At 41.3% G+C, this 27,992-nt stretch overlaps 1 protein-coding gene and 1 pseudogene across 4 annotated transcripts in view; one reads left to right on the plus strand and one right to left on the minus strand.

The window, feature by feature from the left end:
* The window catches only part of Cep192 (centrosomal protein 192), a 117,406-nt gene that overhangs the window by 10,933 nt on the left and 78,481 nt on the right, over nucleotides 1-27,992 (minus strand). For all 4 annotated transcript variants that reach the window (XM_045143083.1, XM_045143084.1, XM_045143081.1 and 1 more), the window contains exons 31-41: nucleotides 26,975-27,151; nucleotides 25,917-26,177; nucleotides 25,385-25,500; nucleotides 23,311-23,420; nucleotides 19,115-19,256; nucleotides 16,382-16,569; nucleotides 15,549-15,672; nucleotides 14,288-14,393; nucleotides 13,447-13,651; nucleotides 10,550-10,629; nucleotides 9,555-9,650 (exon numbers count right to left, since the gene is read on the minus strand). In XM_045143083.1, the coding sequence (XP_044999018.1) occupies nucleotides 9,555-9,650; nucleotides 10,550-10,629; nucleotides 13,447-13,651; nucleotides 14,288-14,393; nucleotides 15,549-15,672; nucleotides 16,382-16,569; nucleotides 19,115-19,256; nucleotides 23,311-23,420; nucleotides 25,385-25,500; nucleotides 25,917-26,177; nucleotides 26,975-27,151 (1,605 nt within the window). The remainder of the gene's footprint in view (nucleotides 1-9,554; nucleotides 9,651-10,549; nucleotides 10,630-13,446; nucleotides 13,652-14,287; nucleotides 14,394-15,548; nucleotides 15,673-16,381; nucleotides 16,570-19,114; nucleotides 19,257-23,310; nucleotides 23,421-25,384; nucleotides 25,501-25,916; nucleotides 26,178-26,974; nucleotides 27,152-27,992) is intronic.
* Nucleotides 17-114, plus strand: LOC123459190 (annotated as a pseudogene).

Raw genomic sequence — 27,992 nt, forward strand, 5'->3', positions numbered from 1 at the left:
GAGAAAAGTAAAGGTGGTCCTTTTATGGGTTTGTAAGTGTGATGACTGGGTGTCCACACATGGCATGTGCCTCCCACAAGCCTTGATACTAGTCAGCACATTATTTGTCTGTAAAGGAACAAATGCTTTTGCATTGGCTGGTTTTACTTCCAGCTGAAAAAGAAGCTGAACAATTTATTTTTAGTATCTCACAGTATACCAGATCCAAAATAGACTTCTGCATAAACATGTATGTAATTTACTCCCCAAAATACACAGTAAATGCTGTTTGGAGGAAAAAAGTTTTCAAAATACTGGAGCTCTCAAACACAAGGCCCCATGAGGAAAGTTCCTTCACAGAAACAAGCCAGACTTTCAGCCCATGCCTATGGCCTCCTGTGCTGGCCTCACAGTGCAGATGATGGTACAGAGATGGAAGAGTGAAGGAGGGTGAGGATGACAGGTGAAACACAGGTGTTAAATTATTATAGTTCCTATCACAATTCAAAATGCTGATCAGACCTGCTACCCTACCTACACAGGTCAGGTACATGCACAGCTTGCATGTGTACAACCTGGGAAAACTTCAATGATAAAGAAGATAATATTTTTAAAGTGCTCTGTAAAAGCTGAGCGTGAGGCTGGAGAGATGGATTAGCGGTTAAGCGCTTGTCTGTGAAGTGCAAGGACCGTGGTTCGAGGCTCAATTCCCCAGAAAACAAGTTAGCCAGATGCACAAGGGGATGCATGCATCTGGAGTTCATTTGCAGTGGCTGGAGGCCCTGGCGCAACAATATTCTCTCTCTCTCTTTCTCTCTGCCTCTTTCCCTGTTGCTCTCAAATAAATAAAAATTAAAAAAAAAAAAAAAAAAAAAAAAAAGCTGAGCGGGGTGGTGCACACCTTTAACCCCAGCACTTGGAAGGCAGAGGTAGGAGGCTGCAAGTTCGAGGCCACCCTGAGACTACATAGTGAATTCCAGGTCAGCCTGGACTAGAGTGACACCCTACTTTGGAAAAAAAAAATCCCTATAATACTAATGTTACAAAGCCTTATCAAAGGACTAAGAACAATGACCACTAATTAGCTTAATGAGTATATCTAACTCTGGCTTCAAAGTTAAAACAAGGAACTTTCTGCCCCTCTCCCAGCAGCAGGCGCACTGGTGGTGTGATTGACACCACATGTTTACTTTTGGAAATCAAGCTCAATATTCAAAACAAGACCCTAGGGAGATGCTTTGGCAGTTAAAGGTGCTTGCTTGTAAAACCTGACTGCATAGGTTTAATTCCCCAGTACCCACATAAACCCAGATATACAAAATGATGCATGTGTTTGGAGTTCATTTGCATTCTTTCTCTCTTTTCTTGCAAGTAAATAATCAACAAAAATATTTTTTAGGGCTGGGTGTCACGGCACACACCTTTAATCCCAGCACTCAGGAGGCCCAAGATAGAGGGATCACTGTGAGTTTGAGGAAAACCTAAGACTACATAGTGAATTCTAAGTCAGACTGGGCTAGAGTGAGACCCTACCTTGAAAAACCAAACAAAAATATAAATATATTTTTAGAGGCTGAAAGGATGGTTTAGCAGCTAAAGGCATTTGCTAGCAAAGCCTGAAGGCCTGGGTTCAGTTCCCAAGTGCCCATTTAAAGCCAGATGCAGGGCTACAGGGATAGCTTAGTGGTTAAGGCGTTTGCCAGCAAAGCCAGGACCTAGGTTCGATTCCCCAGGACCCACATTAGCCAGATGCACAAGGGGGCACATGTATCTGGAGTTCGTTTGCAGTGGCCAGAGGCCCTGGTGTGCCCATTCTCTCTCTCTCTCTGCCTCTTTCTCTCTCTCTGTCACTCTTAAATAAAAATAAACAACAACAATTTAAAAAAAAAAAAACACAGTGGAAGCATCACTGGAAGCCTAAATCAAGCAAAAAGTAAAGGTTTAGGAAATATTGTAGCCACAGACATTAATAAAAAGCTTGGTCACAATATCCAAGAGCTCAGGGACACAATCAAGGGACCAAATAAAAGAATTCAAGATGGGCTGGAGAGATGGCTCAGCAATTAAGGTGCTTGCCTTCAAAGCCTAAGGACCCAGATTCAGTTCCCCAGTACACATATAAAGCCAGATGCACAAGATGGCACATGCAACAGGAGGCCCTAACATGCCCATTCTCTCACAGTGCCCGACACTACCTACACAGGACCATCATAACAGAAGGGAAAGATGATGACATCAAAATAAGAGAGACTGATTAGGGTGGGGGGAAAGTATAATGGAGAGTAGAGTTGCAAAGGGGAAAGTAGGAGGAGGAGGAGGGGCTATTGTCTATAATTATGGAAGTTGTCAATGAAAAAAATTTAACTTTAAATTAAAAAATAAAAGAGAAGAAATGGGCACTTACACGGTCTTTCATAATTATATAAGTCCCTTTTCTACTCTGGAACTCTGCCATGGGGTTTCAAGATGCTGTGTGCAGTGCCCTGCTCTCTGCCTGAAGGATGAACTTTAGCATTGCCTAAGTGAGTCTGCCTCTACAACAAACTCTCATCTTTGTCTAAGAACGTTTTCCACTTCACCTTCACTTCTGAAAAACACTTTTATGCATGAGACTTTGGACTGTTGCACACGCACACAAAGTTTTGCTGGATACAAAATTTTTGGTTGACAGATTTAAACCTTTTTTAGCCAAATCAACGTTATCCCACTGTCTTCTGGCCTTCATTGTTTCTCGGGAGAGCTAGCTGTTACTCTTAGTGGTGCTGCCTTGCAGGGAAAGTTATTATCATTTAATTTGTCTCTTAAATCTTTCTTTGCTGTTTTTTTGTTGTTGTTTTTTGCATTTTCACCATGATGTACCTGTTTCCTGATCTGTTGGCATTTATCTTACTTGCCATTTGTGGAGAACTGTGGATATATAGATTAATGTTGTAAAATAAAGTGGGGACATTTTCAACCATTAAAAAAATAAGAAACATCTTAAAAAATGTTCAATATCCTTAGCCATCACTAAAATGCAAGTTATAACTACACTGAATCATAATATGTTGTCTACATATATGGAGGCTATCAATAAAACTACAATGAGATTCCATCTTGCCCAAGTTAGAATTGTTACCATAAAGAAAACAAAAGACAGGCCAGGTGTGGTGGCGCACATCTTTAATCCCACAACTCTGGGAGCAGACATAGGAGTGTCACTATGAGTCCGAAGCCAGCCTGAGTCTACAGAGTGAGTTCCAGTTCAGTCTGGGCTAAAGTGAGATCCTACCTGGAAAAGAGAGTGGGAAGAAAGGAAGAGAGAGAGGGAGGAAGGGAGGAAAGGAAGATTACCACGTTGTTAAGTATATCACTTCTGCACATGTACACCAAGAAAACTAAGCACACCACAGATACTTGCACGTCCATGCTTATTGAAGTAATAGTCATAATAGCTAAAATATATAACCATTCTAAATGCCCTTTACCAGGTACCAGATAAAGAAAATGTGGTATATTATACCAGCAATCACGTTTTATTCCACTAAGAATGAAATAATGTCATTTTCGGAGAAATCGACATGAAGATTATTATTAATCGATATGAAGATTATCCTATCAATAATAAAGTAAGCCAGACTCAAGATGAATACTGCATTTTCCCCTCTCGTAAGTAGAATCTAGATTTAAATGCACACATGTACACATACATACTTAGAAGGGGGACTACATGGAGACAAAGAAGGGGTCTAACAGGTGGAAGGACTAGTAAACACATGAGAGGGCATTATGGTTTGAATGCAACCTGCCTCCACAGACTCATGCTGTTGAACACTTGGTCCTTAGCTGGTGGCGCTTTTGAGCAGGTTGTGGAACTTTCAGAAGGTAGAGCCTTACTGGAGGTGAGAGACCAAATATAACCATTTTAAGTAAAAAGGCCCAGGCCTGATTTAGATAGAGAACTAGCCTGCTAATGTGCTGACCTTTGCTTCTGTAAACTTTGCTTGCTCAATTGCTGCCTTTCCCCCTAAAGTTTCTGCGGAATCTCCACTTCAAGGACAATGGAGATTACATTTGCCTGGAGTGCCCCCTAGCTTCTGCCCCCAACTTTGCCTGCTGAAACCCCAAGCCAATCAGAACTGTTTAACTCAACCAATCATGTATCTATCCCCTACTTCTTTGTTCGAATTCCTATATGAACCCCTTCCCCCAAAAGAAAAGCACTCTCTCCCTCACTACCGCTGTGCCAGGCTCTGTGGACGGAGCCCAGGCCTAGGCCTGCAATAAAGAAACCTGTTGCTTTTACATTCGAGTGTCTTGGCTTCTGCAGCAGTTCTCTGGGTAACCGGGGACTTGGCTCCTGGTCAAGGGTCTTGGCACAACAGAGGGAGTAGGGCATTAGAGGATAGCCTAGTCCCACTTCCTATTCTCTACTTCCTGACTAAAATGTGATACGCATGTTTCCTACTACTGCTATCATGCCTTCCCGACATGACAGAATGTGCCTTTTGGAACTCTGAGCCAAATCAAGCCCCTTCCTTAAGTTTCTTCTATCAGACACTTGCTAGTAACTAACACAGAAAACTGGTATCAGTAAGTGGGGTCATTGCTACTATATACCTGACTGTGTGATTTGCAAGCTTTTGACCTGATTCTACTTGCTGTTCCCTCTTTGCTTCCTGACTGAAATGTGGTCAGCCTGGCATGTCTTCTCTACCATGGTAGCTTATATCCTCTTGAAACATAAGCCAAAATAAATCATTTTCTTCCTTAAGTTGCTTCTGATTAGGTATTTATTTGAAGCACTGAAAGTAACTTCTATAGAGAATTGGTACTGGGAGTGGGGTCACCGCAGTGATAAACGTATGTGGTTTCTAAGTCTTTGGGCTGGATCTGCAGGAGGAATGTGGAGTAATCTGTAACTCTGGGCTAGACAATCTTTTGCGATGCTATATGCAGAGCTCACAGAGCCTTTCTGGTTGGAGTTTGGAAAAGCAGAATGCTGACACACATGAACAAAGGAGGTTTGGGATAGGGGAAAGGTTGGTGTTGAAAACTAGGCTACAGGCAGCTCAAGATATTCCAGCTGTGGTGTGGCTTCTGCTGACTGACCTTATCCAGAACTACAGCAAGAATGACAAGCAGAGTAAACATATATCAGAAGATGCAAAGTCTGTCAAGGAAAGAAGTAAGAGCATACTTAAAGCTTCAGACAAAGAGACTGCAGCCAATCAAGCAACTATAGTTGTTAAGGAGATCAGCACCATTAAAAAGAGAGGCTTCCTGCTCTGTATAGGGACAATAAGGAAGTTGCCCTGAGATAAGACCTTAGCCACAGAAGCTTAAGAGATAACCAAGATAAGGCTTGAAGGGCATATCCTGAAGGAGTTCCCTTCTCCTGGAAAGCAACTGTCCAGGAAAGTGTTCTTCCAAGGTCAGCCTGGAAGGTATATGGAAATGCTGCTACAAATGTGATTCAAAGGGGCCTGTCATCCTGATCTGGCAGAGGAATTTGGTAGCATTGTCCATATGGTACTGGTTTTACAGGCATAAAAAAAAAGGCAAGACTGGAGCTGAAAAGATGGCTCAGTGGTTAAGGTGACTGCCTGCAAAGCCTAATAATCCAAGTTCAATTGTCCAGTAACCACATAAAGACAGATGCACAACGTGATGCATACATCTGGAATTCACTGCAGTGGCTAGAGGACCTGGCACACCCATATTCATTTTATCTATCTCTCTCCCCTTGCAAATAAACAAACATTTTTTAAATGCAAGATTAAGGAGGCAAAAAAATCTTGTTCCATGGTTTGTGAGAGCTTCTGAGACTAAGCAATAGCAAGGTTGGATTCCCTGAAAGGAGGTCCTGAGAGGCCACAGTAAAAATGAAACCCAAGCTACAGTGGAGACCCCAGGATGCTGGAGATGCCAAGACAGGGGATGACCAGCAAGGAAAGCTATAGACTCCGAGTATAACATAGTAGTATTTGTACTAGGCAGCAAAGCTGAAGAGGTGGGACTGCCAAAGACTTTTGGAGCCCAGACAATTCCATCACAAATCCAAGATACCAGACATGGATCTGTAGTTTGTTCTTGCTTTGATCCAATCTTTCCTTGCTATGTCCCCATTCCTCCCTCCTTGAATGGAACTGTTTATTTTGTGTCATTATATGTGGGAAGTACACATTTTGCTTTTTGATTTTATAGAAAATGACAGTTAAAAGAGACTGTTGAGTCTCAGAGGGCTTTACATTTTGAATCATATGGGAACCATTAAAAACTATGGGAGGGGCTGGAGAGATGGCTTAGTGGTTAAGCGCTTGCCTGTGAAGCCTAAGGACCCCAGTTCGAGGCTCGGTTCCCCAGGTCCCACGTTAGCCAGATGCACAAGGGGGCGCACGCGTCTGGAGTTCGTTTGCAGAGGCTGGAAGCCCTGGCGCGCCCATTCTCTCTCTCTTCCTCTATCTGTCTTTCTCTCTGTGTCTGTCACTCTCAAATAAATAAATAAATAAAAATTTTAAAACAACAACAACAAAAAAAAAAACTATGGGAACTTGGACTGGAGAGATGGCTCAGCAGTTAAAAGCTGAGCCTACCATCCAGGTTCTATTCCATAGTGCCCGTGTAAGGTAGAGGCACAAAGTGGAACATGTGTCTAGAATTAACTTGCAGTGGCAAGAGGCCCTGGCATGCCTGTGCCCACCCCCCTCTGTTTGCAAATAAAATAAACAAACTGGGAACTTTTGAAGTTGGACTGAAGGCCTTTTGGATGAAACAGTCATGAGCCCATGGATCCCAGGGGTGGAATATTGTACCTTGAATGCAACAAGTGTCCCTAGTTGCTGGCACTGTTTAGGGAAGTTGTAGAGTCTTCAGGAGGTAGAGCATTACTGAAGGAAATAGGTTATTAGGGGGACCTAAAATTTTATAGCCTGGCCCCATTTCCTGTTCTATCCCTACTTCTTGACTGCACTATGACAAGCAAGCTTCTTGCTCCTGCCACCATGACTTCCCCACCATGATGGAATGTGTCCCTAAGGAACTATAGGATAAATAATACCTTTTCCTTCCTTAAGTTGCGGCTGTCTGATACAGACGGTAATGAGAAGAGGGGGACACACTACATTTTTATATGCAAAATCTAGATTTAATAATAGCATTTCTCTATACAAAAATGTATGTATAAATGAACGAATGATATGAAAGCAGAAGGGGGGATATTTGGGGGAGGAAGACAAGCAGAAGAGGAAAGTAGTAACAGGAGGAACAAATATGAGTGAAGTACCATGATATATTTATATAAAATGTCACAATGGGACCCTTTGTCTTTTTAGCCTGTACCCTACCCAATAATAACTACTTTAATGGAGAGGGGACAATGAGAAAATAGAAAACCTACTTTTCATGATATTCTTATTTTTGGTCCCCTAAATATTTATATAAATTTTAGGATCAGTTTATCAACCTCAAGACAAAATCAATAGGAAACAACACTATGGCATGAACATGGTGGAGAAGTGAAAGAACGCATAGAAGCTGGGTGTGGTGGCGCACACCTTTAACCTCATCCCTCAGGAGGCAGAAGGAAGAGGGTCACTGAGTTTGAGGCCTTAAGACTACATAGTGAGCAAGACCCTACCTCAAAAAATTTTTTTCTAATGATTTTTTTTTTTTTTTATTAGAGACAGGGGGAGAGAGTGAGTGAGTGAAAGAATCAGTGCATCAGGGTCTCTAGCCCCCACAAATGAACTCCAGACACATGTGCCACCTAGTACATCTGGCTTACATGGGACCTGGAGAATCAAACCTGGGTCTTTAGGCTTGCAGACAAGCACCTAACCACTAAGCCCTATCTCCAGCCCGCCCCCCAAATATTAAAAACACAGAAGTATATATAACTATGAAGCAAATGTTTTGTCACAGAGAAGAAAGAGACTGAAGCCTAAAAGAAAGAGGAAAGACCCCTTCTGTATCTTTCCTGCTTATTCTTCCAAATAATAATACATAGCTGGTTTCATCTTCATAGATTCTTATTGATGTCAACTTTATCCACTTTGCACTTAGTACAGTTAGTGATGGCATGACTATACGCCTTGTTTACATGACTGTTCAATGGCTAAAAGTAAGAAGGGGGGGGGGGGAGCTGGGTGTGGTGGCGCACGCCTTTAATCCCAGCACTCAGGTGACAGAGGTAGGAGGATCACCATCAGTTTGAGGCCACTCTGAGACTACACAGTGAATTCCAGGTCAACCTGGGCTAGAGCGAAACCCTACCTCGAAAAGCAAAAAATAAAAAACAGACAAAAAAAAAAAAAATGGGGGGAAGGAGGAAGAAGTGATTCTAAGGATCGTCTACAATCCATGATTTGAATGATCAACATCATACAGCAAGTAACCTATGCAGTGGTACCTAACTCAGCACAAGTGTGCCTGTGCTATGACCTTAAATGAAGACCCTGGTGATCCTGTCATGTATATTTCTAATCATAAATGTACCATCAAATGGGTAATAGATAATTATGGAAGCCCTGATTTTAATTTTAATTTCTCTGTTTTCCTTCAAACACCTTTCTCTGTTGCCACATCATTAAAAAGCCAAGCATGATGATCTATTTGCTTTACTGAGCTGAGGGTATGCTTAAATATACCTCCTTTTCTGAAGGGGGGTTTAAAAATATACAAAAATAATTAAATAAATAAAAAATAAAAATGAGAAGTTTTCCAAGCCCAGCTGAGGCTCTGACTGGGAGGATGCTGAATCTAGTTCAGTTCAGTGATTGCCACCATCTCCACCCCCATTCTAACTTTCCACTGCCACAGATGTCTTTATTTCTGCTTCCACCTTTTGGCAATCCTTTCTTGTGTGCTGAACTTTCACTGAACACACATATCCATCTATTCTCTTACTCTAGTTCTGATGTGGTTTGGAAGAGAATAAAGTATTCTTGGTAAATGTATGTTCTTCAAAAGTGAGAAGCACAAAAGGCCTGTTTCATAGCAATAATGAAGGGCTGAGTTTGAAGCCACTCCTACAGCTGCTCCAAGTAATCCATCTTGAGTTTCACAGGTACATCCTGGAACTTACTAGAAGTCTGGGAGAATAAATGTGCAAATGTGAGCAGTTTAAAAGAGCTCTAGCATTCAGATTGGAAAAGTATATTTTCAGGCCAAGCAAATACTAAGTGCCTGAGGGGACCATGACAAGTCTAGACCTCAGTTAAGGTTTAGAAGTTCACAGCATCTACAGCATCTGTTGCCCATGAAATATCCTGGTGACCATTCTATGAATACTGAGGTATTTGCAGTGCAGTGGCTGACAAGACAAGCTGTTGTCTTGATTGGCAAAGTGTGCTAAAAGCACTGGCAGCTGCAACCCCATCACCAAACATGGTGCTGCTTGCTTAGTAATTTCTGACAATTGACTTTCTGCCACAGCACAATGTAAGTGTGGTGACTTGCACCAAGGAGACCTTTCTCCAGTGGACAGCTGGCTGGGCTATGGGAGACAAATGGAAAGTGTTGGTCACAGAAGGCACTCCTGGTGGAGTAACATGATGTTCTTATCCACTACTTGTGACACATCTTCCAACACTCACCTTCTGGATTCCATGGCTTCCCAGTATACCAGAAATAGGAGAACATCTGAATGCTGTGTAGGTAGCTCTGAAAACATCTCCACTTTCATCAACATCCTGGAAAATAATCAGAAAACTCAGAATAGTATCAGGGCTGGAGAGATGGCTTAGTGGTTAAAGTGTTTGTCTGCAAAGCCAAAGGATCTCAGTTCGGTTCTCCAGGACCCTCATAAGGCAGATGCACAAGTGCATCTGGAGTTCGCTTGCAGTGGCTAGATGCCCTAGTGCGCCCATTCTCTCCCTTTCTCTCTCTGCCTCTTTCTCTCTCTCAAATAAATAAATAAGCTGGGCAAGGTCGTGCACGCCTTTAATCCCAGCACTTGGGAGGCAGAGGTAGGAAGATCAACATGAGTTCGTGGCCATTCTCAGACTACATAGTAAATTCTAGGTCAGCCTGAGGTAGAGTGAGACCCTGCCTCGGGGAAAAAAAAAAAAAATCAACAATGAAAAAAACAATAAAAAAAAATCAGGAGCATATGATCCAAATTAAATGTATTTGCATAGAAATTTTTTTAACTTTTTTTCCCATTTTTATTTATTTATTTTTTGGAGATAGAGGAAGAGGGAGGAGAAAGAGAGATGGGTTAGAGAGATGGCTTAGCAGTTGAAGGGAGAGAGAGAGAGAGAGAATGGGCATGCCACGGCCTTCAGCCACTACAAAAGAACTCCAGACACATGCACCCCTTTGTGCATCTGGCTTACGTGGGTTTTGGGGAACTGAACCTGGGTCCTTTGGCTTTGCAGGCAAGTGCCTTTACCACTAAGATTATCTTTCCAGTCCATTTTTATAGAAATTTTCTAATTTGACTCTAAAAACAAAAACCTAGTGAAAAAGACTAGAAACCCACCAACCCCGTCTACACAAGTGGACTATAGGGTCAAAGCACCAACCTATGTAGTTGTACTTGCGCTGGGTGGAAACAGCCCACAGAAAGACGAGCATTTACAGGACTGACCTTGACATATGGAGGAGCAAAAGATGACAGGTGCCACTTCACATCCGTGGGGCCATGATTCTTGAATTCCAGACAGTTCTCTGAAAGGAACAAATGCACCACTCATACTCTGAGAAGCTAGTGACAGGCCCTCTCTGTGACAAGCCTCACGACTTCATCATGGGGAGGGATCATAGTGAAAAGTACAGAATTTTCTAAAAAATAAGTAAATAAATCAAGTATGTCCAATATTCTATTTCAGGTTTTATTCAAGGAATATTTGATATTTGAAGATTGAAGCCATGGAACAAGATAATAATGGAATGGGAAGAAAGTAATGCCACTCATTCACATGGTAAAACTGAGGAGATGCAGTTCTGTCCTGAGTCCAACATATCTGTGGCACCTGAGAAACTCCTAGGAAAGTCAGGTAAGCACCTGGTGAGCACATCTATACACTTACCATCACCAGTCATGGCCAAGAGACCATTACTCAGGGAGAACAGAGAGACAGAGAAGGGCACAGGTGGGACCAGGGCCCAGATGTGACAAACTTCAGAAGCTGGAATGCAAAGGAGTTTAGCAGGAAATCTGAAAAGGAGTGAGGCAGGAAAATTCAGAGGCATCTATAGTACACTGGAAGCTGTGTTTCAGGAAGAAAGGAGAGGTCAACAATGTTGAGGGGTCACATAAAAAAGACACCTAAGAGTGACCATGGATGTGGCAAATCAAAGCTCTTCTGGAAGCCATGATAGAGGGCCATGTACAATGGTGACTGCAGGTTAACAGCCCAAGAAAGAGAAGACAGGGAGGAGGACCCTCCACTGCAGGGTGTGCTGGCTGATAAGGGAGGCTGCTGCAGAGAGAGATGGGGCCAAGGAAGGTGTACGTGGTGTGAGCACTGTAAGCTGATTAAAAGGCACCAAGAAAAAAAAAAAAAAAAAAAGGCACCAAGAAAGAGGGGAAAGTGGATATGGCCCAAGACAGAGAAAGGGCCAGAAAGTCCCTAAGGCAAAGTAGATGGGCCCAGATTCTAAACAGAGGGCTTCCTCTGTGACAGAATCATTTAATTTAGCCTACTGGCTTCTCTATTTCCTTGTGTGAGACAAAAGTTAAGAATTTAAAGTGAAAGGCACTGGGAAGGAATGTGTCTCTTAGAGAAAATGGACACATGCTAAGGGACAACCAGAAATTTGAATTTGACAGAAAAGCCTAGATGGTTTTGCCCAACCATGTCTTGCTGCTGAGGTCAGATTTGACTGGGAATTAACAAGAAGGCACAGTTAGAAGGGGAGGCAGTGATTATTATGGCAGGCCATTTCATTCAAAGAATCTAAGAAAATTCCTAGGAATGTAGAAAAGAGGGACCTGAGTCAGGTAGTGTTGTGTGAAGGTTTGAGGACCTCGGGCTAAAGGCCTCAACAAAGTTGGAGAGGCTGCAAACCCTGAACTGGAAGACAGGAGAGGTCAGGCTTGATTGAGTGAGAATAGAGTGAGCTACTGAGGTAAACAGCAAGGTCTAGGAGAGGCCCATAAAAGAAGAAAAACTGGACTAATGAGTCAACAAAATCAATGAGAGAAAAAGGGTGGTTCAGTGAGAGAGAGCTCCAAATCCTTTCTAATAGGTTTGTCTATTACTATTCATTTACCCAAGCCAATAGAAAAAAAGAAAGTGAGATACAAAGATAAAAGAAATTATGCCAGAACTTCTGAGAAGCATTGGCGATAGAGTGCCTAACTGCTTTACATACATAACTAGACGAATGAACGAATAAATCCACCTTCAGTGCCTCTGTGGAAGATTATGATTACAATGGCCACATGGACAGACAGAGCAGTATATCTAGTCTCTTAAGGACCTCAGACTCACATAAGGACAAAATTCCAGTTCCTCTCTTCTTCAACTACTGGTTTATTCATTCTCATTAGAGATTTGGTACAAGTTGGGGAGGGATAATTTTGACCATCAAACAAAACCTAAAATATCTGGAATTCACAGTTATTTGATACCTATAATTTCACATTTTAAGTTTTTAAATCCAGCCCATCATTGAAATGACTGCCAACTACTGCTTACTTTCTCCTTACGGAGGGGGAAATTTTGTACTTAATAACTTAAGGTTAACATAGAGCATTGGAGGCCATAAGTGTAGCTCAGTAGTAAAGCACTGCATGTGTGAGACAATGAGTTTAATCCTCAGCATGGCACAAGCAAATAGAAAAATACATATTAAAAAAAATCCCAGAAAAGGTCTACAGACACGAATCAGCAGTTAAGGTGTTTGCCTGCAAGGCCTAAGGACCCAGGTTCGATTTTCCAGTACCCACATTAGCCAGATCTGCAAGGTGGTGCATGCATCTGAGTTCATTTGCAATGGCTAGGAGCCCTTGCACACCCATTCTCCCTCTCCCACATCTGATCTCTCAAATAAATAGAGGCAGGAGAGATGTTTTAGCGGTTAAGGTGCTTGCCTGCGAAGCCTAAGGACTCATGCTCAACTCTCCAGGTCCCACATAAGCCAGATGCACAAAGGCAAGGCAAGCACAAGTTCATACATGCCCACTAGGTGGTGTAAGCATATGGAGTTTGACTGCAGTGGTTGAGGCCCTGTATGCCAATTCTCTCTCTCTAAAATAAAAAAATATTTAAAATTTTTCTTAAAAATTAACAAAAAAAATTACAATTTAAAAAAAAATCCCAGAACATCCAGGCATAGTGGCACACACTTTTAAATCCAGTACTCGTGAGGCCAAGGTAGAAGGACTGCTGTGAGTTCAAGGCCACTCTGAGGCTACAGAGTGAATTCCAGGCCACCGTGAGTTAGAGTGAGAACTTACCTGGAAAAAATCAAATCCTAGAGCATTTATATTCCATACAGCACTTGGAAACTGACCCACCTAATTTTGTGATACAATACCTGAAGTTTTACCAGGTTCTGTTGTAGGCAAAATAACCATCTTGCTTTTGAGCTCAACTTTTGTGGAAGGTGGTTTGGGTACGGGCTTTGTCAAATGACTAATGGAAGGCTCAGGTGCTGAGGCAAGCACTCCAAATGTGCTGGAGGCCAAATGAGAGAGAAGATCTTGATTCAAATCTTCTCGAATTTGAACTTTCACAATTTTCTGAAATGATCCAATAGAGGAAAAAAAACAAATGTAGTTAATCAGTTTAAAGGATACAATTGCAAAAAAATTACAGTAAGAAAATAAACTAATGAAGTACTGATGAGTTTGGAAATTAAAGATTATTCAGTTCTCAAATAAATGTTTGACTTTATCTTTTCTCTTCCTACTACCTTCCCCACCTTCCCCCTTTCTCCTTCCTTCCTTCCTTCAACTTCTTCTTTTTATCTTTAATTAATTAATGTATTTAAGAGAGAATATGAATACACCAGGGCCTCTTGCTGCTGCAATCAAATGACAGATGCATACTTTGTGCATCTGGCTTTAGTTGGGTACTAGGGAACTGAACCTGGGACAACAAGTTTGGCAAACAAGTACCTTTAACCACTAAGCCATCAACCAACCCTCTACCTTCCCCCTTCTAAAGCAATGATTAGTAATGATCCTTCACTCCCAGGGCTCCCCAGGATAATTGTTCAAAATCATGAAGGACAAAATTCTATCCTAAGTGCTCTGATTAAATAACCTAGTTTGATTTCATTTGACTTTTGAAGTATGATTTTAATTAAGGATTATGAAGCTGAAGCTACAAAATAAAAGGTTGGTTGCTCAGCGAAACACCTTACAAAAAAGTACCTTCTGTCCATTGTCAGAGTGTACATAGACCAAACCACTCCATGGGAACATTGACTGTTTCGAGGATAAGGAGGAATTAGGGCTCACAAGAATTTGTAGTTTGCTCCTTAAAAAAAAGAAATTAACAACAAAAAAAATTAACAATAAATACCAAGCATATTCTATACTTTCACAGCAGTAATGACAAGAACAACAAATACTGTTCTGCCAATAACCAATTAGTCCTGTGCTTGGGCAAGAGCAAAGAATATGGTTCAGCCCAATACCCCTGGAAAGCTGCAAAGCTGCAATTTACCTCCTGATAGTAACCAGGCTGTGTGCAGAGAGCACCTGTATGTGAACAGCTGTTCCTGAAAGACTCCACCCTGAACATTCTCTGTAGAAAATAATAAGCTAGGCTGTGACTCAGACATAGTTTAACTGACAAGAAAATGACTTTCATGCCAGGTGTGGTGGCGCACGCCTTTAATCCCAGCACTTGGGAGGCAGAGGTAGGAGATCACCTGAGTTCGAGACCACCCTGAGACTACATACTGAGTTCCAGGTCAACCTGGGCCAGAGTGAGACCCTACCTTGAAAAACCAAAAAAATAAAAAAAATAAAAAAAGAAAGAAAATGACTTTCAGAAGAAAGGAAGAACATACCTTCTAAACCAAGGTAGTAGAACCCCTGAGCATTGGAGACACCACCAACCCTCCACACATAGCTGGTTTTATTCCAACCTTGGGATCTTATGGGCAAACACTTGAGCTGGGCAGGGTGGCACATGCCTTTAATTCCAGCACTCGGGAGGCACAGGTAGAAGAATCACTGTGATTTCGAGGCCACCCTAAGACTACATACCGAATTTCAGGTCAGCCTGGGCTAGAGTGAGACCCTACCTTGAAAAACCAAAAATAAAAAATAAATAAAATAAATAAATAAAAATTTTAAAAAATCTTGATATTTTCTACTCCAACTGTTCTGTTCTACCTCAAACACTTACCTTGGTGTGAGTGTAACCTCTACTTCACAAAAAGAGTGAGCCTTGACTTCATGGTGTCTCATAAAACCAGGTTTGCACTATGTATAGTCAGTATAGGGCAAGCCTGTGCTTAATAATTTTACTGGGATTGAAGCCCAGAACCTTGCATATGCAAGGCAAACACTCCACCACTCTCTAAACACCAACTCTGAACAAATTATATGGACAATTTGGTCCTATGAAGTTATCGAGAGGCATTTGAATTAACACACAGAAGAAAACAGAAAATATACTTACTCTGGTGCAACGAATCCATGTTGGGGTGTGACTGTCAGACAATGTGCTGGCCAGTATAGCTCAAATTTCAAACATGTAACAGAATGATTTATAATCAGGAAATGTCCCGTTTTTATCATATCACCTATTGTAAAAGATTAATACAATGTTATTTATATTTAATAATGATGAAAATGACAATATTTGTACAAAAGTAAATCCTACATAAATATACTACCATAGGGCTGGAGGGATGGCTTAGTGGCCAAGGCACTTGCTTGCAAAGCCAAAAGATCCAGGTTCTATTCCCCAGGACCCATGTAAGCCAGAAGCACAAGGTGGCACATGCATGTGGAGTTTGTTTGCAGCAGCTGAAGGCCCTGGTGCACCCATATTCATTCTCTCTCCCTCAAATAAATAAAAATTTAAAAAACTAGAGACTACCATAATGGCAATTTGGCTCCCAAACTGCTCAATTACAGGAATTTTCAAATCTCCTAACAGCTCGACTTGATGACTCATACAAAATTCAAAGTCATCAGCAGCACTGAAGCAACGCAGCGAGAGCAGAAACCTGAAGAGTGCTGCTGTGTGCTTGAACTCTGACATACCTACATGCAGCAGGCTGCTCACACTCTGAACCTCTAGTCTCAGTGTTAGATTAGTAAGAAGCCAAGTGCCCACTGAACTTCTCAGGGGAGCACAGCTCAGCTGCTAGGTCTCCACAGAAGGCAGCTCTTGAATGAGCGAGCCATCAGTCCAAACTGCACATGTTTGTCCTGACTGAGCCATGGGTGCAGACACAGGCATGACTCTCAAAGGCACTTCTGACAAGTTGTTGCTAGAATACTCACAAGAAGAAGGAGCTAGAAGAATCAAGTGCTCAGGCTGAACGGCCCACATTTCCTCAGAAGGTGCTATGCCTGAAGATGGGTGGGCAGTGTCCGAGAGAAAAGGAGAACCTTGAGGACCTTTAACTGGCAAAACATCCAAAGCGACATTGCCACCGTGCTTACCAGCTGTTCCCAATTCACGAGGAAAGCTATTTAAAAACAGAAAGTGAGGAAGTTAAAAATGTTCATAAGTCAAATTATTTCACTCATTTCATATCAGTTTTTATAAAATAAAAACATTATGACAAAATGAAATGGGCACTATACTCCACGTATTTTTCAGAGTAAAAAGCCTCCTTATTTTATATGCTTAAAAGCAATAAGCAGGGCTTGGGGTATAGCTCTGAGGAATGGTGCTTGCCAAGCATGCAAAGTCATACTTTGACCTTAAACGTCTCAAGGGGAAAGAAGTAGTGTATAAAAAATACAAAGCCTGGTGTTCCTTAAATACGAGCACTCCAGAGGCTGATGTAGAAGAGGGGCTCACTGTGAGTTATAAGCTAGCCTGGGGCTATAGTATTCCAGGTAAACCTGGCTAGAATGAGACCCTACTTTAAAAAAAAAACAAAAACAAAGCCAGGCGTGGTGGCAAATGCCTTTAATCCCAGCACTCAGGCAGAGGTAGGAGGATTGCCAAGAGTTCGAGGCCACCCTGAGACTACATAGTTCATTCCACGTCAGCCTGGACCAGAGTGAGACCCTACTTCAAAAAAAAAAAAAAAAAAAAAAAAAGGGCTGGAAGGATGGCTTAGTGGTTAAGGCATTTGCCTGCAAAGCCAAAGGACCCAGGTTCAATTCCCCAGAACCCAAGTTAGCCAGATGCATAAGGGGGCATACACATCTAGAGTTTGTTTGCAGTGGCTAGAGGCCCTGGCAAGCCCATATTCTCTCTCCTTCTACCTCTGTGAAAGAGGGGAGGGGAGGGGAGGGAGGGGAGGGAGGGGAGGGAGGGGGGGGGGAAGGAGGGAAGGAAAGGAGGGAAGGAAAGGAGGGAAGGAAAGGAGGGGAGGAAAGGAGGGGAGGAAAGGAAGGGAGGAAAGGAGGGGAGGAAAGGAAGGGAGGAAAGGAGGGGAGGAAAGGAGGGGAGGAAAGGAGGGAAGGAAAGGAAAGAAGGAAAGGAGGGAAGGAAAGGAGGGAAGGAAAGGAAGGAAAGGAAAGGAAGGAAAGGAAAGGAAGAAAGAAGGAAAGGAAGAAAGAAAGGAAAGGAAGAAAGGAAAGAAAGAAAAAATACAGTGTAAGTTACACAATATAATAAACTTCTAAAATTTCAGTGATTATCTTTTTTTTTTTTTGTGTGCTTGATTTCTACATCTTAGATCCCCCTAAATATTTATAGGAAAATGATCCAATAGAAAATCCAAATTCTTGGGCTGGGGAGATAGCTCAGCAATTAAAGGCACTTGCTTTCAAAGCCTAAAGGCAGGGATTTGATTCCCCAGTATCCACATAAACCCAGAATCACACAGTTGGGTATGCATCTGGAGTTTGTTTGCAGTGGCAAGAAGCCTTGGGACACGCATATTCCACCCTTACTTCAAAAAATTAAAATTAAAAAAAAAATACAGAAAAATAAAATTCTTAACATATCTATAACTGCCCAATAATAACTGGTCTTATGACATTGACAACAGAATCTGTTAAGATAGCAAACATCTTCTGGGCAAAATGCTACAGTAAGAATGCTAATACAGTTTAGCAAGATTGTTTTTTAATATTTTATTTTTATTTATTTGAGAGAGACAATGAGTATGGACACACCAGGGCCTCCAGTTGCTGCAAACAAACTCCAAATGCATGCACCACCTTGTGCATTTGGCTTACATGGGTCCTGGCAAGTCAAACCTGGATCTTTTGGCTTTGCAGGCAAGTGCCTTAACAACTAAGCAATCTCGACAGCCCAGGAGATCTTTATTAGGTATTTTCGTTTAAGTCTCAGGTTATAAACAACTATATTTCAACTCAATTTTGTAATTGCCAGAGTACTTGACGTAACAGAAGCTTCAGCGTGCAGTGTCAAACTCTCCCACTACACAGGAGCACTCAAGCTTGATTTCAAATCAATATTCGGGAAGGAAGAGGAATGGGGAGAGGGGGACAAGAAGGAGACAGGGAGAGAACATGAATCAATTCCTGCCTCCTCTTCTTTTTTAAAAATATATTTTATAATTTTCTTTATTTATTTGAGGGGGGGGAGAGAAAGAGAAATAGGCAGGGAAAAAGACAGAGAGAGAATGGGTGTACCAGAGCCTCCAGACACTGTAAATGAACTCCAGATGCGTGTACCCCTTGTGCATCTGGCTTACATGGGTCCTGGGGAATTGAACCTGGGTCCTTTGGCCTTGCAGACAAGTGCCTTAACTACTAAGCCATTTCTCCATGCCCTGCCTCTTCTTCTTAACCTGGTCTTTAAATAAGACTTTTAAAGCACAGGACAAATTGAAAATTTAAAAAAAAAATTGATTTGATTCAGGAACATAACATCAAACTCTTACCTCCACATGCACACACACATGTACCTACACTCATATGAACATACATATATACATATATGCAAAAAAAGCTTAAAATGATTTCAACTTAAGCTAAATAAAACACTTTCAGAGAAAATACTATTTCACAGGAGAAAAATGATGATCTATATATGAGTCAATAATCTTGAACTTTGCTGAAAGTTATGTGTGTATCTGTTTTTACCTTAAGCTCGTTTCAGAAGAAGACCAAACATATTCTCTGCCAGAAGTGGAGTCTCTGAATTCTCCAATCACTGAAAGGACAATTTTACGCATGCTCCCATAAAAGAGCTGAATATCATTAGACCGTTGAGGAAGATCAAAAGCTGGGGGAAAAAATATTTTGAAACACATGAGTTCATATAAGCACAGCATAAAATGACAGATAATTTTATTATATTTTATTTTTGGTTTTGTTTTTAAATGTCATTGTTTTTATTTATTTACTTGAGAGAGAGGGAGAGAGAGAATGAGCACACCAGGGCCTCCAACTGCTGCAAACACCTTATGCATTTGGCTTATGTGGGTCCTGGGAAACCAAATCTGGGTCCTTTGGCAAGTGCCTAAACCACTAAGCCATCTCTCCAGCCCCTAAATTTTTAAAAATTTTTTTAAATTATTGACAACTTCCATAATTATAGACAATAACCCCCCCACACACTTTCCCCTTCACAACTCCACTTTCCATCAGATCCCCTTCCCCCCCATCCATCAGTCTCTCTTTTATTTTGATATCAACATCTTTTCCTCTTATTATGATGGTCTTGTATAGGTAGTACCAGGCATTGTGAGGTCATGGATATCCAGGCCATTTTGTGTCTGGAAAAAATGACAGATAATTTTATGTGCTAATAGCTTGGAGGTTGGTTCAGCAGGTAAGAGTAAGCATGAGGGCCTGAAAAGGCCTGATGTGCCCTGAGTTTGAGTGCCCAGCATCCACGTGAACAGCTGGGTGTAGTCATGCACATCTGTAACTTCTGTGTGGAGTAGAGACCAGAGAATCACTGGGGTTCTTTAGTTGGTCTGACTGCAAACAGCACTGTCAGGTCCTGTGAGAGATTGACTAAAGCAAATGAGCAGGTGAGCAATAGAAGATACCTGACATTCACTTTAGCTTCTGCATGTGAGCACATGGGGTGCACATGCATTTATACACAGACATACATGCTATATACACACTACACATACCATAAGCACACACACAAATTTCTTGTCTGGAGACATGGCTCAGCAGTTAAGACACTTGTCTGCAAAGCCTAATGACCTGGGTTCAATTTCCTAGTACCCATGTAAAGTCAGATTCACAAAGTGACATTTGTTCATTTGTAATGGCTGGAGGCCCTGGCACACACATTCTCACACTCTGTGTGTGTCCTCTTTCTGCTTATTTTTTTTTTAAATAAACTCTTTTTATATTATTTATTTGAGAGAGAGCATGAGAGAAAGAATTGGTGTGCCAGGGCCTCTAGCCCCTCCAAACAAACTCCAGATGCATGTACCCATTGTGCATCTGGCTTACATGGGTCCTGGGGAATTGAATTGGACCTTAGACTTTGTAGACAAATGTCCTAACCACTAAATTATCTCTCCAGCCCTAAAATAAATAAATAAATAAAAACTTCTTCATTAAGTATAATTTTCTTAGGTTTGATATGTGACATTTCAATTAGTAACATTACTCACTGGTATGAAATGACAGGCTGTCCTGTATCAGGTCTGATGGACTTGGAACCTGAATGTGAGCTACCTTTGGTAACTCACTCAACCTCTCTGAGTCATTTCCTCAAATATAAGCTGGAATAACAATCTACCTGGGGGATACCAAGCCTAAAATAGGAAAGTTTCTGAAGAGATATATGGTAACAAACACTTACATAGAGTTTACTGTAAACCAGATGCTATTCTACTTCCTTCATACAGAATTATTTTCAGGATAACTCTTTGTAGTAGATGTTAGTATCTCCCCTTCTAAGAAAAGGAACTGAGGCACAAAGAGGTCACGGGTACATGATATGTAAGTGAAAGACTCACAGAGAATGAATCTAAGCAAATATAAAAATGAGTCATGATTAGGAAAAATAAATATTTCTAGATTAGTAAAATAATGCTCAAGTTGAACATCTGGATTACACCATCCAAATGTAGGTACACAATAAAATTTAGAAATAGCCTTGCATTCTATTATCTTTTTTTGTTTTATTTTGTTTTGTTTTTCGAGGTAAGGTCTCACTCTAGCTCAGGCTGACCTGGTATTCACTATGTAGTCTCAGGGTGGCCTTGAACTCATGGTGATCCTCCTACCTCTGCCTTCCAGTGCTGGAATGAAAAGCATGCACCACCACACCTGGTTCTATTATCTTTTAAGAATGATACTTTAGGGCTGGAGAGATGGCTTAGCAGTTAAGGTATTTGCCTGTGAAGCCAAATGACCCAGGTTCAATTCCCCAGGACCCACATAAGCCAGATGCACAAGGTAGTGCATGTGTCTGGAGTTCACTTAGTCTTGGTGTACCCATTTGCTCTGTCTGCTTCTTTCTGTTATTCTCTCTCACATAAATAAATAATTTTTTAAAAGAATGCTACTTTAAATCAAAATCATAAAAGAATATAATGAATTTGTGGGGGTTTTTCTTGAGAAAGGGTTACATGTGGGTTAAATCTGGCCTTGAACTGCCAACCACCTCCCTCCACTACCCGTGCTGGGCCTGTATGAGTGTGCGCCACCATGCTGATAAGTATATTTACGTTTATAGTGACTGAGCTGGCTGACTACAACAGTTTAACAACTGTGAAAATAGTTGCTATGTAGTACCCATTTAAAGATTATTTTTAAATTTTTTTAAATTTTTATTTATTTGAGAGCAACAGAAAGAGAGAGAATGGGCACGCCAGGGCCTCCAGCCACTGCAAATGAACTCCAGACGCATGCGCCCTTGTGCATCTGACTAACGTGAGTCCTGGAGAATCAAGTCTCAAGCTGGAGTCCTTAGGCTTCAAAGGCAAATGCTTAGCTGCTAAGCCATCTCTCCAGTCCTAAAAATTATTTTTATTTATTTATTGATTTGTGTGTGTGTGAGAGAGAGAGAGAGACAGAGAAAGAGAGAGAATGAGTGTGCCACTGCAAATATGTCATTTTGTACATCTGGCTTTACATAGGTACTGGGAAATTAAACCCGAGCCAGCAGGCTTTGCAAGCAAGCACATTTAACTGCTGTCACTTAATACAAATTCACACCACTATTTAAAGAGCATATAAGTATTCTTCCCTGTATACTTGGGCATTTAGGTCACTTCTAACTTATAGCTCCTATGGCAAAATGCTATATAGGGGCTAGGCATGATGGTGTACATCTTTAATCCCAGCATTTGGGAGACTGAAGTAGGAGGATCACTGTGAACTTGCGGCCACCCTGAAACTAAAGAGTGAATTCTAACCTGAGCTAGAGCGACATCCTACCTCAAACAAACAAACAAACAAAAGCTATACATAAATTTTTTCCAGTTAGTATATGCTGCTGAATTTATTTTGTGTGAGTAATAAACTTAAATATTTGAAATGTTTCTCTCAGGCACAGCTAAGCATCTAGGTCAGTCACTTCACATGGATGTTCTGCAATTTTTAGTGTGTTTCTATGTGTGTGCAGGTGTGCATGCACATGTGTGCACACGCATGTAGAGACCAGAGGTTAACATCAAGTGTACTTCTCAATCATTCTTTACTTTATTTGACTAAGGCAGGGTCTCTCACTTGAACCTAGAGCTCACCAGTTTGGCTTGTCCAATGGGCCAGCTTGTACCGGGGCTCTCTTACCAGTCTCTGTCATCTTAGTACGATTTTAGGCAGACTGCCACTCCCATCCAACATTATGGAGGTGCCGGGGGTGCAAGTTCTGGTTCTCCCACTTGCATGGCAAACACTTTATCTACTGAGCCACTTCCCCAGCCCTATTTTGGATTTTTTTTATGCCAACACACCCTTGATAAATCTTACAGTAGACAAAGTACTCCAGAAATCTCAGAGTATAGTTCACAATTATGAAATCTGAAATAGTACTGAACATAAGTGTAATGAGCCCTTTTCTCCTGTTCACATACCTACCCAGAGTCCTTGTGATACATTGCTAACACCTAAAACATTTACAGAGCAAATCTCTTCCGTATGAGTCTAAAGACAGCTCTGGACAAATGAGAGGCTAGATGTTACTTTCTAAGAGAAAGAAACAGTCACACTGATGTGCTTTCTTCCAAAGCAGACAGCAAGAGTGGGACTCAGACTCAGCCCTACACCCCATTCAAACTAGCTCTCTTTCCTCCTCTCACCGCAAATCTAGATGATCCCACAGGTGACCCAGAAGACTCGAATCATGTCAACAGTCTCACCTTCGTCTACTAATAGTTCATCTTGAAACGCTTCAGCAAAGTTGATGCTATGCAGCACACTATGTTCTGGAAGTATCTCCTTCATGATCTCTGGTTTCTCCAACAGGGCTCTGCCAGAAGAGATTTTTAAATAAGTAACTCTTACATATAAAAGGGCCTTAATTTAATTTTAGGAAATTTGGCATATTTCACTAACAGCGTATTACATTAATACACATAACTCATGTCTTAAGTCCTAATACAAATACTGTTTAAAGAAAAATTTGTTTGGGAAAGATCACGTATAAGTTACACTTGGTACTGAAATCATTGGTTTCAGTTAAATGTTAACATTAAGACAAGAGCTTTCTGGGCTGGAGAGAGGATGGTTCAGTGAATAAAGCACTTGCTGCTTAAGCCGCGGTACAGGAGTTCGATCCCTAGACCCCACATAAGAAGTTGGAAGATGTGATCCCAGCACACTAACACAGAGGGCAAGATGGAGACAGGTAGGAATGAGCCAAAAGTTGTCCTCTAGCCTTCACATGTGTGCCATGGGGTATGCATGCCCACACTCACACACAAACATATACACACACTAAGAAATGGTCAGACATCAGGGAACTACTTATATTAGCACATTAACTGTTTACCTGACATCTTCCAAAGACATTTTACAGGGAGAAGTGAACTTCTCTATAATATTCAGATGTTGACAACCAAAGGAAACCTCATTACTGCACGGTAATTATAAATACAAGTTCTAAAACATTAATGCTGACTTTTACATCTCAGAAAATAGAAGAAAAAAGAACAGGAAACGGGGCCATCGGACTTCTCCAAAGGTCAATTTCTAATCTAAAATAACTAAGGTAAAAAGCCAGGTTTCGGCTGGGGAAACTGCTCAGTATTTAGATAAAGCTCTTGCCCTATTTGTAAGCATGAGTACCCAAGTTGAGAACCCTAGAAACCAGGTAAGAAACTGGATGCGATAGTTGATATTTGTAATCCCAGCCACACCTGTGGGAGAAGGGAGGCAGAAACAGCAGAAAATCCCAGAAGTGTGGGCGCCAGGAGAGAGTAGCAATGAACAACCCAAGACCTGGCCTTAAGGGGGGTGGACAGCAATGAGTGACACCCTAAGGTTGTCCTCTGACCTACACATGCACACTGTGGCATGCCTGAGCACCCCACACCCAGGCACAAATACCACATAATAATGAAACTATAAAAAACACAAGCATGAATAAGAGAGATAGCTTAGCACTTAAGGTGCTTGCCTATAAAGCCTAAGGACCCAGGTTCAATTCTCCAGTAACCACATAAGCCAGATGCACAAAGTGGTAAGTGGTACATGTATCTGGAGTTCATCTGCAGTGGCCAGAGGCCTTGGTATACCCATTCTCTCTTTCTCTCTCTCTCTCTCTCTCTCTTTGCCTCTTCCCCTCTCTCGCAAATAAAAATAAATATGGGCTGGAGAGATGGCTTAATGGTTAAGGCATTAGCCTACAGTCAAAGGATCCAGGTTCAATTTCCCAGTACCCACATAAGCCAGATGCACAAAGTGGCACATGTATGTGGAGTTCATGTGCAACAGCTGAAGGCCCTGGCACACCCATTTTCTCTCTCTCATCCTCTCAAAAATAAATAAATATTTAAAAAACAAAAAATAAAATATTTACAATAAAAAAATTGATAAGACTTAGAAAAAGAAACGAAGGCACTGTTTACTACAAGTTCTTCTGTTTTTATTTCTTTATTTGTTAGCAATGGGGGGGGGAGAACAGACATGCCAAGGTATCTAGCCACTGCAAATGAACTCCAGACGCATGGGATCTAGGGATTCAAACTGGGAACCTTAGGCTTTGCAGGTAAGTACCTTAACCATGTAAGCCATCTCTCCGGCTCATCCTACAAGTTTTTCCAATTCACATTAGGCCAACTTATCAGGCACACAAACATATCAAGATTTTTCTTCATTACTCACTCACTAATAAATAGTAAAATACATTCTAAAGTTTCCAAATCTCGTATCATTAAGTCATCATTGTTTTTACTAAACAGTTCTCCACACTATCCAAGATAAGTAATCTACCTTCGATATTGCTGTCTGGAAATTTCATCGCCACCAAAGAAGTATATAGTTGATAGCTCTGTTGCAGTTTTATAATCATTCTTTCTTTCTGATGGATTATATATTAAAGTAACATCCTGATGAGAAAAAAAAAAAATCGCAAGTGAACCTAGAGTATTTTTCCTAAGCTATCTCACTCTGGATACAGTATAATGAACTTAAAACAGTTAACACAGACAAATATACGTGTACAGCGCTTCTAAGAAGACCAGATAAGCAATTCTACTCCCAGATTACCTCCCAAATAATAACTTTACTGTTGGCAATAAAATACACAGCTATTAATCTAAAACTGAGCTCATCTTTTTTTTTTTGGTTTTTGAGGCAGGGTCTCACTCTAGCTCAGGCTGACCTGGATTTCACTACGTAGTCTCAGACTGGCCTCGAACTCACGGTGATCCTCCTACCTCTGCCTCCCGAGTGCTGGGATTAAAGGTGTGCACCACCACAGCCCAGCCAAATCCACCCTTTCAAGGTAGAAATTTTCACTTACTTCTTGTGTGTTTTCCTTGAGCACAAATTTATCTGGAACTATCCTCAATACTTTAGGATCCAACAAAACTTTTTTCTGAGAATCCTTAAAACCCACTGCTCTGACGAAAGCTGCTCGAGAGCCAGTGTTGCGGACAGAAAAAACAACCTTATTTTCTCTGCCAGGAATTAAACCGTTCACAGTTACCATGTAACTGTCGGATAATTTTTTAACATTTTCCAAAATAAGGTTACTCGTTCCTCCATATCCAGACAAAGGTATCTAAAAAAATACATAGATACATACACAATTATTTTTATATAAAATAGCAAAAGATTTGATTAGTTAGAAGAAATGTGTGATTGAAGTCACACTGGACTATTATTTGAACATGTGGGCCTTCTTTTCTTTCCTCCATGAGCCATCCCTTTTATCTGCCATTTCTCTGAATATATCTATGCACAAAGATGTAAATCTGTCCTAAAAATCATTCAAGGAGGGTTGAAGAAATAGCTTAGCAGTTAAGGCGCTGGCCTGTAAAGCCTAGGACTCATGTTCAACTCTCCAGGTCTCACATATGCACAAGGTGACACAAATGTGCAAGGTTATACATGTGCAAAAGATGGTGCATGCACTACAGCCCGATTGCAGTGGCTGGAGACCCTGAAGCACCAATTCTCTCTCTCATAAAAAAAAGCATGAAAAAAAAATTATACAAGAGCAGGGCATGGTGGCACACACCTTTAATCTCGCCACTCAGAAAGCAGAAGTAGAAGGATCGCTGCGAGTTTGAGGCCACTACAAGATGATATAGTGAATTTATTTATTTATTTTTTTTTTTTTGAGGTAGGGTCTCACTATAGCTCAGGCTGACCTGAAAGTCACTATGGAGTCTCAGGGTGGCCTTGAACTCATGGCGATCCTCCTACCTCTGCCTCCCAAGTGCTGGGATTAAAGGCGTGCGCCACCACGCCCGGCTGATATAGTGAATTTAAATTCTACTCTACCAATATTAAAGCAGTGGCTGTAACTTTTCATAAATGTCATGGGAGTGGAAAAAAGCAATTAACTCATCTTACTATAAATTTAATGCCTGGCTGTGATCGATTTCCGAGTTGTTTTATTTCTAGTTTAGCCAACATACAAGATAATCTTGTAGGCGCAAATAATACAGAGACGATCAAGTCTTCCTCTGGGCGAATTCTAACTTCACAGCTATTGGTCAATCGCTCTTCTGAGCCAAAAGTGCTCTGAAGCTACAATAAAGAACAATCATTGTATAAAACAAGACAGTAACATAAATAAAATACTTTTACATAATAATTGGTCTGGCCTAGAATGTAACTCTATCCCTGGATTCCATGCCCAGCACTGCAAACTAATAACAACAAAAGAAGCTGGGCATGGCAGTGCCTGCCTTTAATCCCAGCTCTCCACACCAGAAGCTGAGGTAGAAGGATTGCTATGAGTTCAAGGCCAGTCAGAGGCTACAGAGTTAGTTCAACCTAGGCTAGAGTGAGACCCAATCTTGGGGGTGGGAGGGAAGGAACAGCAGAAAGCAATTAGCCTGAATAGGTTCAATGTTGTGACTCAGAAAAAACCACAAGATGTAGCCAAGCATGGTGAGGTAGAGGTAGGAGGATCACCATTAGTTCAAGGCCACCCTGAGACTACACAGTAAATTCCAGGTCAGCCTGGGCTAGGGAGAGACCCTACCTCAAAAAAACCACCAAATGGAGGGTGGAGAGATGGCTCAGTGGCTAAAGGCACTTGCATGCAAAGCCTGAAGGCCTGGATTACATTCCCCAGAACCAATGAAAGGTCAAAAAAGGCATAAAACGGCACATGCATCTGGTGTTAGTCTGCAGTGGCAGAAGGCCTTGGAGTCTGAAGTACCCATACTCAGTCACTCTCACACTTTCTCTCTCTCTCTCTGCTTCTATCAAATAAATACATAAAAATTAAAAACACCAGTTAGAAGCTGGGTGTGATGACACATGCCTTTAATCCTAGCACTTGCAAAGCATAGGTAGGAGGATCACCATGAATTTAAGGCTACATACATATGGAGTACATAGTGAATTCCATGACAGCCTG

The sequence above is a fragment of the Jaculus jaculus genome, chromosome 2 (assembly GCF_020740685.1).
Source record: "Jaculus jaculus isolate mJacJac1 chromosome 2, mJacJac1.mat.Y.cur, whole genome shotgun sequence".
NCBI classification, from domain to species: Eukaryota; Metazoa; Chordata; class Mammalia; order Rodentia; family Dipodidae; genus Jaculus; species Jaculus jaculus.